This window comes from Bombus pyrosoma, linkage group LG14 (assembly GCF_014825855.1).
Source record: "Bombus pyrosoma isolate SC7728 linkage group LG14, ASM1482585v1, whole genome shotgun sequence".
In the NCBI taxonomy this organism is placed as follows: domain Eukaryota; kingdom Metazoa; phylum Arthropoda; class Insecta; order Hymenoptera; family Apidae; genus Bombus; species Bombus pyrosoma.
In genome coordinates, this window is record NC_057783.1 from 3438818 (window position 1) to 3451442 (window position 12625).

Sequence of the window (12625 nt, forward strand, 5' to 3'; positions counted from 1 at the left end):
AGTCAAACCAAGCTCTTCTCTTTGTTTTCGTAATCGAAAGGATAATACGAAAGGCGTTTTAAGACAAACCTCGCAAGGCTATTAATAGAATGCGCCATTGAGCAAGTGTTAACGATCTGTCGCGAAAAAGTAACCCAGACGACGCGAATATTCCAAGAGCTATAAACAATTTTCCGAGTAACGTAGGAATGTCCGAAACGATCCCCTTCCAGCGAAATATCACACGTATTTATAACACTAATTTGAATGGTGCCTAGGCCAGTACTCAATTTCGAAAGATATTTCAGCGACACATGTGGCCTATGTTAAATCACAGATGCCACGCGTCGTAGACGCGTGTTTTGCACGCGACACGAACGAATTAAGATTTCCGCGAAAATTCCGGGACCATTCGATTCGTGTTCGATTCATGTACGATTCGATCAACATCGACGATGAAAAATAACCTCTTCAGATATATGGCATCGCATCAATTTCTAGGAATCGTCTCGCGAACCAATCGGAACGTGTTACAGATGGAAAATTCGCGAATCGTGTCGACGAGAAGAAACATCGCAATGCTAATGATCTCTGCTTTCCTTCCCGCGAAACATCCTGAGAAACAAATAATCCATCCATCACGTAGTAATACGTCATTATTTGGTTCTCATGAAGAGCCGAGAACTCGTCCAAGAATCTCATACGTTTTAACGCTTTCCATAGATAACTTTTATGTGTATATCCTACGTGTCGTATAAAACATTTTGAAATTTCATTGCCACTTTAACGAGACACGACTATTACGATCATATTGGCAATATTTGGGACCAGTCGGAAGAACTTAGTACGCAAATGGGTTAACTGGGAACAACGTTCGAGTTTATTTTCACTTATTTCTCGAGTAACGCGTCGCCTCGCAATTGCAAATGGAATTGTTCGTGGCGTTCGAATCGCGTGTCGAGGGATTTCCGAAAGGTATCGAGGTTGGGACGATGACTTTTCTATCAGGAAAACTACGCTAGGCAATCCTTATGCGCATACATGTATAATTCAGGCGATTGGAAATAGCCTGCGTGCGTATTTTGAGTTCATGTTTGTGAATGATTAATACACTCGTGCCTCCTAATATGATATTACTATAATATAGCCAATTGTTATATATTATGCATCATATGTCATTATTTATTATTATACATTATTCTATATATTATCTATTAATGAATTATCTATCATTGAAGAATCGAGAGATGCAATAACAGTTATTCGATTTCTTTATGACATTTCATGTTCTGTTTCCAATCTATTTGAAACATGTACACATGCTCTGCGTCGCTAATTACGAAAACCATATTAAATTGAAACTCTGTACCACCAAGTATGAAAATTATTTATCTAAATATCAATACAATAATTAGTATGAATTTACGAGACAATATTTTCGACATTTAACTAAAATCGATGAAATTTTCTTGAACATTTATCAGGCCCGTTTTCTGATTCGCCTTCGTTTTATTTTCGACGATGGCTTCTTACGTTCTGATTACGGGATCCTCCGTGATGTCGTGAAACTTCCGGTTTGCCGCTCTAACTCGCTGAGAAAGAATTTTAAGTGATCCGTCTTATCAAAATATTTACTCGGAAACCACGGGCTTAATTAGCCCCAAGATGTACTAGAGCGTGCTTTTGTTTGCATAGGCGACTGAGTAAGGGTATGCATTTCGTTAAAAGTTAACGAGATTCAGCCAAAAAGGATCGACCGTGAGGGTATACGAAAAATGCAGAGGTTGCTACTTTGTTCCTTAATTATTTTTAGGTCTTTCTTCTTTATACTTTCCACATTTTTTTAAGTATTACGAAATTCTTCTTGCTACACGAAACGACTCTGATAATTGGGAAATAAGTAAAGAAAATATACTTTAAAAATTCAACGATCAAGTACGTTTGGAAGATTGAAAATATTAAAATTGATTAATTTAGATGTTCCCGAATTTTGTCACGCCTCTTTCTCATATTGCGATTGCATTACGATCGTGGTTAATTAACTTTAAAGGTTGCTCTTACCCTCTATAAACCTTATATTTACCGAAAGAGGGAATGGTTTCGTTATTGGTATCGTTTAAACTGTACTTCCACGGTTTCAAGTGTTTCTCAATTTTCAAGTTGCCTAAATTCCATTGTCAAACACTTGTATTAATCTCTGCCTAATGATTTCCGTATCTATCAATACCAGAGTACGCGTGGAAACGCAGCCAATCGAATCTAAGCACAATCGTCTCTGCTCCAAATTAGATTTCACCCCTCATACATAATCTAACCCAACCTGGCGCCTCTACGTTACTTCATCCACGCCCTAACGCTTGAGAATTGGATCGTTCTAAAACTCGAAGGTATCCTTGCGACGAAATTAAAAGTGCATACGGTTGCAACGGTAAATTGAAGCTAAGTAACGAATCGTGTATTCGGCTGGTGCATTTCACACAAGAATTTTCACACAAGAAGCGTTACACGAACACAGTTGCCGGCAACGGACGCGACATATTCGCTGATAAGGTGCTCGATGACGTGAAATTATTCATAATCGCGGCCCCGACAGCAAATCGTGAATAATGCATTCGACGCAATGGCAATTATAGCAATCGGTTGGATTGGCAACCGACTTGATGAACCCGTGCATTAACGTCCATAGCATCCGCGATGCCTTCCCTTCGTCCATCGCGGCGAAAAAAAGCCGAGGGCTCGTGGAGAACCGCGGAGAATTTTAAATATCCATCCTGGCAACAGCCCAAAGTTCCTGCACGAATTTATCGCGCGGCAGCACACGTATTCTCGTTATTGTGTACAGGTACGGCGCTCGTAAACGACAGGAAAGAGCAGCGAAAAAATAAAAAGAAGAGGAAAGAAACACGGAAACGCGTGCATTCTGTTGTTGACTAGCCGGAATTTCCGCTATCTTCTTCAGGGAGGTCCGAATTGTTTGTCGTGAAAGACTGAAACACCGATTCAAGGCGACTCCAATGTTTAAATTGTGTTTATAGGAAGAGGAAGGAAAGTAGATTTGATATTCAGAAGCCTAGGTGTTTATTAATACGAACATTAGTCGACTAGGAATTGATGGCTGTCTTCAGGACTAATTATTACAGCAGCAAAAATACAAATTTCTTTTTTAAGATTCAAAATTTCTTGGGTATTGTTTTATTAACAAATTCTTGAAACTTCTCTTTCATTTTCTTTTGAATCCAAACGAAAACAGTATTTGTTCAATAGTTTTAATTATGTAATAGATGTTTGTAACAAAAACGCTACAAACTTTTCGAACAACCTCGTATTTAACTCCAAATGTCAAATAAATTGATAACACATTCTTCGTCTGTAATCTCCGTATTAATTTAAACATTTGCCAGAACGAACGTAAAATCGATTTCAAAGAAGAGGAAATGGGAGAACTACTTTCGTCCGCAAGGTTATTTCATCACGCGACTAAGTGCTGGAATTCACCAAAAATTTAGTTTGAAAGTTCGAGTCAACGTTTGGCGCCAAAGTGGTAAGAATTTCGAGGAAATCTGACTCAGCTTGTCGACATTAGCTGGCGTTTCCCTCTCGCGATTAACGGAGTCGAAAAGCGGATTATCACGAGGAAAAGCCAACAAGCGTACAAATTCATAAATTCCAATGGAATCGGTGATTCATCGAGCAGGCGACGTACCATGGTCGAATAGATTCAGACCTTGAAAAGCTCTCTGACCTACTTTTCCCTTCGCTCCTCCCCAAAAATTGAAAGAGAGAGGGAGAAAAAAACACGTTTTTATGTCACATAGCTTGGACAGTTCTTTTTAAAATCATAGATCATTATCTAGTCAAGATTGGAGGGATTGTTGCAACAAGGTTGTGCGTTCTTTTCTTCTTTTTTTATTAATGAATCTCTTTCGTTGATAAATAAATAAACAAGGAGAAACTCCACTTTTCAATGATTTCAATAAACCAAGAGAACACTAACCGATACAAAATCGCATTACTATTTAGAAATGTGCTATAAATATGTAGTCCAACTTTTATAGTAATAAACTTCTTCTCCTTCAAATATGAAACTTCCAGCCTTTCTTTTAGCAAATACAATATGAGTTTAATAGCTGTACCTTTGATTTCTATGTAACTTCGTCAACTATATCTTTGTCTCTTGTATATCTACCTTACGCGTTATTTCCGTTTCTAGCTACTTTATGTTTGCTACTTTATGTCTTTCCAGCCATAAAGTGACATTACAATAAAGAAACCAACAAAAATGTAATTATCGCTTCCAATGATCTTTATGTGCTTATTTCATTAGGTAATTTAAGCTCGTTGCTTAAGACAGCTCCAATAAACACGATTCATAAAATTCATACTCTGTTTCCGTATAAATAAAATGATATTCGTGGTTACGATACATATAAAGCTTCCTCCCCTTCTCCGTTTTTCTCGTGACAATTTTGTCAACCGTTGGATCGTCATTATAGGGTAAAGAAAATAAAATGATTTCAAGATAAGGATGAAATTTATAAGCAACGACGACGGTATCAGCTTTCCGCCCTAAAGTACAATTTAAACCCAGCCACAGCCCTAATTGTCGGCTTTTAATAGTTTCATACACGAAAACGAACCGTGCCAGGTTCCTGGTGTCACATTTTCGACCTAGTCGTACACGCGTGTACAGAATCCAGGGTGTGCTTGACGAACAGCCTGACCTTGACATGAATAAACCACTGAACATGATTGATAACACGATTATTCGTAATAGTAATTTACCGAATTAAGTATATCTGCGAATATCGGCATGTCATTTGTTGACAATGAACGTGTTTTAATGGGATCTCGTGATCGTTTGAACTTTCTGCTTTCCGTGAAACCATGAAGCTTTATTATTGAACGATATATTATCTTAAACTTACACGGGGATTAGATGGAAATTCCTGAAAAATATTTGCTGACAAAGATTAGGGGCTTAGAGGAAGAATGACAAAGAAGAACAAACGATAAAACCTTTAATTTAGGAAAACCGTGACTAGAGCTACAAAAGAATTTACATTTCGTTAAATAATCTCTTTGCATGAGATTTCTTTGCGTGACTATCTGTCATGTAACTGTACTTTTTCAGGAAACTATTCCTTTAGCAACAAGCTAAATTTCGTTCAAGTAGTGATTAAACTGTTAATATAATATTTATACGACTATTAAATGTTTTACTATTGCAAAAATTGAGTAAAAATAAGAAGAAATAATTATTCTAATTATACTGAATATTCTAACTAGCATGCCATATCTCGTTCAAAAACGAAACTTCCCTAACAAATCAATTTTAGTATGTCGAATTAGAAACATTTATCCTAAACTTATTTGAATATTTAGCTAAAATTCATGACAAGTGATTCTCTCCTAATCTCATCATATATAATACAGAATATATCCATCATCGAAAGAACTTTGAATTTTTCCAACAACCTAATATTTTCAGGGATAGGAGATATTAACGCGTGGAGAAGAAAAATCCGTAGGTGGGTCGTTATTGGTCTAAGGAAGTCCTGTGCGTTATAGATGCTTCATCGATCGCGCGGTCATCGTGGTTAGGAATTATTTAACGTTTTCAGGGGCTACTACTCTACGATCTGTCGGTGTTTGCGTGTAAGATATATATTGTCCTCCGCTGTCGTATTCGATTACGATACAAGAAGACAGTTGAAGAGTATCGAAAAGATGGCTTGTTGGTGAATAAGGAGCGCGGAGATAGGGTGAAAGGAGGAAAAATGAGCGAAACGCGGTTGGATGTACATGCTATAGAGAGGACGTCAGATTAGAAGCCAAGGCTTGACGGGCAGCAATGCCACCGGGACAAAAGCCCACCCTGAAGGGGCTGGCATACATATTTTTTATTATATAAATTGGCGTTACAGAGGTTTCCCAAGAATTTATCGCGTTAATGCCTATTACCGCCCGCCCTTCCGTACGACAGCCGCTGCTGTTGTTAACGAGCGATGATACGCGACCTCATCTACTTACTTTGTTATCCGAATTCTTATCAAATCCGCTCGGTAAAGATGCGGAACGAATGTGCTATAAAAAAGGCAATGGTAGAAAGAGATAAAAATGATGGATGTTTAGGTAGATAAATTCGTATTTTGTAAAGTAGAATTAAAGTATCTATAACGAGTATAACGAGTATTATACTTTCAATATTTCCTATATAGCGATTCTAAGAAGTATTTGCACGTATCCCAATTATTTATTTTCTAATAAAACGTAGGTGAAACTTTCTTACAATTATATGTTTCCATAAAAATATGAGTTTGCATAAATATCTCCAATGTAGCGAAAAGATACAAATTAAGCGTATCGAACTTTTTCAGAATTAAATAAATGAATTTTTATTTATTTCGCACTCTTTGGCAGGAGGAAGAAAATATTTTGCTGAAAGCCGCATCGTTCGGCGCAAGCCTTCCAGATCCTTTGTGCAAAGGATTAAAGACTCTTTCGAGCACTTAATCCGCACAAGCTCAGCTATGAAAGCACGTTTAGGGTTCGGTCGTATATCAACGACCGATCGTGAAGAAAATTACTTATACCTTCCACGTTACTGACACGAAATTCAACGGTATGTTTTAAAGGAAAACAACTAGAAGATAATTCATTTTATATGCGTGTTAGGAAGACTAAAAGATATTAAACAATAAAACAGGCAGTGACTGATCATAAACTGTAATCAGTATAAAATTATCAGCATTAAAGTACGATCAAGATAATTGTGTATATCATCTGTGCTACTAAAATGGGATTTATTAATATTAATAGGCTAGAACTCCACATTGCATTCTAAATGAAATTTAATAGAATTTTTCAAGGAGAAAACGAACAGACGAACAATTTATTTTGCATTAAATTTTAGGAAGCTATTATCTTATGATAAGGCGAAGTTTATAAAGATCTCTAGATAAAATTCTGGGATTCTAGTAAAGACTTCTGAGACAGCTAATCTTTCGGCAAGGCTGGTACGAGTAAACAACGAGAAGACGAAAGAAAATACGCGCTCTAGTTCGTTTTACCGCGATCAATCGCGCATCTCAAAAACCTGTCGGTTTCCTCTAGCTTTGCCTTCCCTAGCAAGGACTTTAGGCATACCTCGAGTGATATTGCCAGTGACATGCATTGTCCTAGTGTGAAACAGAACTACCTCTGTCTTCCATTTAACCGATTCCATCGCCTATTCTATCCCCTTCCATAAAACCTCGCCTTCCGCCGGGATGTTTTAAATAATATTGAAAACGGAGTTCTGGCTCGATGCCTATTCGTTCCATATCAGGTGGAGCAGTTCTAAAAACTTCGATTATATCTAGCCAGCTAGAACGACAACCCTCGAGCTGTTAACTTTATTTTAATCTTCCGCGAGAAGGAAAGTTGCGCCCCTCTTAAAAAACTTAAAAAAACTTTCATTAAACTTTATACGACCACGAATATTACGAAGGAGAAGCGTACTTATTCAAGGCGAATGTTGGAAATTGATCTTTATTTTTTCATCACGCTCGTTATTCCAACATTCTCGTTTTAGTTTCTTTTTCCTTTTTTCTCTCTCTCGATCTGATCGATACGACGAATGATAATGAAAACGGATGACAAACCGTGAAATTGGTTATCTAATTTTAATGAAAATTTTTCACCGTACAATTGCTCGCTATCGACGTCTAACCGAGATATAAGTGGCACGTGATAAATTATTCGAGGCTTATGATTTTGTGTAATTGCATCCCTGCTAAAATACGCGATAAAGAATAAGCGATTGTATTTTCAACGTCAACGAAGACAGAACTGCAGATATCTCAATTAAAATAAATGAGATTGCTTTAAAAATAATTAAAAAAAAAATAATACTGCTTTGGAATCTAATATAAAATTAATCACGAGTCGAAATAGTGTTTCTAATTCATCGACATATGTCGATCGACGAATGTAAATATTTTCCAATCTTTCATGTCGAATTGCAGAAATTATTACAGGAAATACAAATTACTTCGGAAGAATTCATTAACATTGATTGATTCGAGTGTTTTCGTCTCGTATGATGTTACCCAGGCTCACCGTGAGTATCGAACTTCCTGATGATAGTTTCGATGATCGTTGTCCTGGGCGCCACGTGACCTCGTCTAACAGGCATCGCAGGAATATTCCCAGGTACCTGGGCCGACGAGACGTTTGGCGTTCGATCGAAGGCTCGTTAAGCCTGCTTTTAATAATTAACGTGTAACACTACAGCACTGAAAAAACACTCGCAGCATGCGTACAAGCACGGTAGAAAAAAGCACAGCACGAGTTGAGCATAATGATCGTCGATGACAAAGAGAAGCACCAGCTAATATCGGCGATGTTCGTCACAATTCGTTCCCAGTGTGTAAACCCTGTTTTGTTTCCCCTAAAGAACGACTAGAGAAGGGAATGAGAAGAAAACGAAGGAGAAGATTCGTTGCTAGTCGGACGACGAATTGATGTTCTTTTCTTTTTTTTTTTTTTTTTTTGTTTTGTTTCTAGACTCCTTTACGTAGATACAAAAAATGAGAGGAGATAGTGAACGAATAAAAGTGGCCACAAAGTATAATGTCAGTTGCACTTAACGGTGACGCGTGTGCCTTTGCCTTTTACTTCGAGGAACACCCCTCTATTACGCTAAATTAGTTTTGCGTCTTCCGCGAGAGTATCGTTGTTTCTTGGTGTTGTTGTTGTACAAAATTCGCATACGAAGCTGCGTGGACAGAGTCGATACGTTCGCCTTACGAGAAGGCTGGATGTCTTCGTTTGACTTCCTTTTTGGACCCAATACTCGTCTACCTAGATGTATCTAAAGATCGAAACAGGCTGTAGCAAGTGACATATGGTTCATCCTCTCAGTTGATCCAAGGACACAAGAGAAGGTCGAGCCTAAATGTCGTCTCGACGTGCGTGACACGAGGTTCCGCTGTATATACCTCTGATGTCTGCCCTGGCTCAAGACGTACAATCCACGCGAGAGAACATCTATTTATAGTTGATATAGCATGCGCCACACGAATGCTGTTCCCACGAATTCCAGAACAGGGCACCAGAAATCTGGAAAACGTCGTGTCGTTAATGATCTAAGACGATTTCGTTCTGCGTTTGTGCACGAGAATTCCCTCTTTCTCTTCACCGATGATCCACGTTTTCCCTTGGTTCCTCGAATCGCGCTAATTTTCCCTAATTAATTTTCCTTTCTAAACTTTTCTTCGTTTCTCCTTTGTTGTTTCGTTTAGCTAATTTAGAATTGCTTTCTAAGACAGCCAAAGGACAACGTGTCGCGAGTACCTCGACACTCGGTTGTCTTTGAAGAAATCGGAGAACTGTCTGAGCAACGTTGACCCGTACGATCGCACCTTCTCGGCGGCAGATTCTCCGTTGAAAATTCGGAGAAGCTTCGACCTCGTCGGCTCGAAGTCAAACTCCTCTACATCCGGAGGAATGAACAGTAGACGTCTCGAAGAAGCGCATTGTGCGGACATTTCCACAAGGTGTTGTTGAGTGAGTATCTCGGGAAATGTTCTCTGGGTGTGCTGTGCGTCTCCACGACGATAGACGTCGATCCCGCGAGTTCAGTGGTAGAACGCCATTGACGAATGCTCGAATTCCACGAACGCTGACACCTGTTCCACGATGGTTGCGGAAACGCGAAGCGGGTGAAACGAAAGAATCGCGGATATCATGGCTGTACGTGTATATGTGTGTCTAGGAAAGAAGCGAAAGGAGCGAGGATTAATCGTCAAGAGAAGGGGAAACGAACCGTCGAGATGACAACGAGAAAGGCACGTGGTGGATTTGTAGTTGCGTTTAATACGAAAATGCCAAAGCGCGGGTCTCGACTTTGATTCACTACGATCGTTGCTCGCGATTACACGTTGCAACGTAGTACACTCCCCTAAATCGGATAACTTGGTTCGTGGGGGTCAGGCGATTGTGCATTTCAGCTCGAACTCAGGGACAGTTATTTTTATACTTCTTCTTCATTCTCCGCGACAATAAACAGGCGGATCGTACGAGTGCCTCTTACGATTTCTCCCGATATTTCTCGAAATACTCATCGGCTCTTGTAACCTGTTGGCGACGGCCACTGACACTACCCACCGAAACCACTATTTGTTTCATCGATTCTCTCTAATGTACTCCTTTTGTTCGTACAAGGCAACTCGCCTATTTTCGATAATTTACACAGAACGTATAAAATCCAACGAATATACAAAACGAATGTCCGTGTTCGAACAACTACATTCCTCTCCTGGCCACCACGCCTTGCAGGTCCAAAATCGAAGCTCCTGCGTCACTGTGCTCTCAGCGTGCTCCGATGTATTCTAACTAAAGGAACGTTCCAATCGAGAGTAACTTCCCTTCGACAACCGGCACCGTATCCACGGGCTTGTATCGCTAAACACTGTTGCTTTCCCGCGTGCTCCCACCTTTTGAGTCGGTGCGTCTACCGGCGAAGAGGCATCTCGAGGCCGCGTGCCGAGCAAAACGCCGGAAGGAGAACGAAACAAGAGCAAAAGCTTCCCTCACGGGAGGATTTTCCGTAGTTTCGTTAGTCGCCGTCGTTCGGTCGGAACTGAAAACACGAGGAGGCACGACGGGCCGACGTCTCTCTCGGCGACGGCGACGACGACGACGACGAAGACGACGCCGGCGACGATGGTACGTTAGGGGGGTCGTACGCGGCGCCTGCGTCGTCGGGCTGTCCCCACCAACGTCACTCACCACCCGATTACACCGCCCTATCATATTCCCTCGCCGAGCTAGTGATAATATTGATAAGGTCCTGCGTCTCTTTCTCCACCGTATTGTCCTCGTTCTGTCGGAATCCGGTCAGATGTACACCCAGGAAGGGATGTCACTGGATAATGTGGATTCTTCCGAAAGAACGGGTCAAATTGTCCCTTTGATTATTGCACTAGTTACGTAGCACTTGTGAAACTTATGAACGTTATTATTAAATGAAAACAGAGTTCTGCTTCTATCTATACATTTATAAATTCCTAAGTTTTGTCTTTGGATTGTTTCATTTAAAAATTGGGAAAAGCAATTAAGAAAAGTACGGTTCTTGTGTATATAGTAGTTTTTCTAAGAGATTCTGTATGTTAAACCCTAGTAATTACGTCCAAATATCACGCTAAAGAAAAAGATTATACAAGAACACTTGTAATACTTACAGGAGCACCATTTTTATATTTTTTTACAGCGATTTTTCTAAGCCATCTTGCATACTAAATCTTAATAATTACTTTTAAATAATATACTAAAAGAAGGATTATAAAATTACGAAAGCAATATTTTTATGTTTGTAATAATGTTTTTGAAACAACCTGTATCTGAAATCCTAACAATTACTGCCATATATTGTGCTAACGAAAAATTTAATTTCTATTCGTATATATTATATCATGCAGTATTTCAATAAGCATTTGTATACATAGCTTTTAGATTCAGTAATAGTCTCTCATTTAAACGTTTCTAGATATACGTTTGTCGTGACCATTTTATTGTCCATTTTATGTACATATCTTAGTTCGTGCGCATTGCCGGTCGATATAACTACACACATTGTCTCTTTCTGTTTAACCATCAGCAAGCTTTGATGCAGCTCACATTCAAACACGAAGTTAATTATAGATCGTCCTGAACCATCGCGTTGTAACAAACTAATACACAGTTGTAACTTAAATATCTCAACGAGAAACACTTACCCTTTTCATATCATGGTGACAATTCTGGATAATTTAGCGGTGAGTGGACAGCAACGTGTAAAATGTCGAGATAACAAGCTTCTGGGCAAAGATCTCATCGTCAATGTCCATTCCACCAAACCAGCTTCTTCTTTTTTATCCTGGCACAAACAGTTGTTAACAATTATATTAAGAATCGAACTCATAATCAGTTTTGTCTTTCGACTAACGCTATTTAAGAATACTCGATGAATATCGATATCATCTATCGATAGTATTATTTTAGTGTCGACTAGTTTGACATCTTTCGTTTAAAGGCAGCATCGTGAAGAAATCAAAGATTATCACAGGGTAAAACCAGGAAACTGTTACAGGTTACAGTTAGAAAAACAAATATTCATTGTAATACTGGTGATGCATGTAGTAAAATGACGCTTTGAATACATGAAATTCAATAAATACAAATACAAAATCAAAGAAAAGATACGTACGAACTTGGAAATCCAACTGCCGATATAATTGTTACACTGTTTTATCGACACAATTCTTACTATCCTAGTGTACAGTATTCGAAATTATATATGTACGTATGTGTATACTTGCATAAACTATAGTCAATCTCTGTATCTCCTGTATATGTACATACGTAGTTCTAACATAAAAAAAGCTTAATAAATAAGCTGAATAAATATTCAAAGCATGTATCAACACGTACTTATATGAACTACAATCAATGTCTGTACTTCATTTAGTTCTAATATAACAAAACTGCATATGAAATTCAAATCGAAAAATGCTACTTGTTAGATGAATTGCGCACGACTAATTCTACAAATATAAATCACATTGCTGGTAGACTACATACTAGAATACGTGTTACATATCATAATATATATAAATACTACATA

At 38.7% G+C, this 12625-nt stretch overlaps 1 protein-coding gene across 13 annotated transcripts in view; it reads right to left on the bottom strand.

The window, feature by feature from the left end:
- The window catches only part of LOC122574658 (potassium voltage-gated channel subfamily H member 6), a 147119-nt gene that overhangs the window by 134155 nt on the left and 339 nt on the right, over positions 1-12625 (bottom strand). For 8 of the 13 annotated variants that reach the window (XM_043742495.1, XM_043742491.1, XM_043742489.1 and 5 more), the window contains exon 1: positions 8080-10645. Coding sequence is in view for 9 of the 13 variants with exons in the window: in XM_043742491.1 (XP_043598426.1) it covers positions 8080-8155 (76 nt within the window). In the remaining 4 variants the exon portion in view is untranslated. Of the gene's footprint in view, positions 1-8079; positions 10646-11738; positions 11879-12625 lie in introns of those variants that run through there. The other 5 variants (XM_043742496.1, XM_043742499.1, XM_043742487.1 and 2 more) reach the window with 4 other exon arrangements.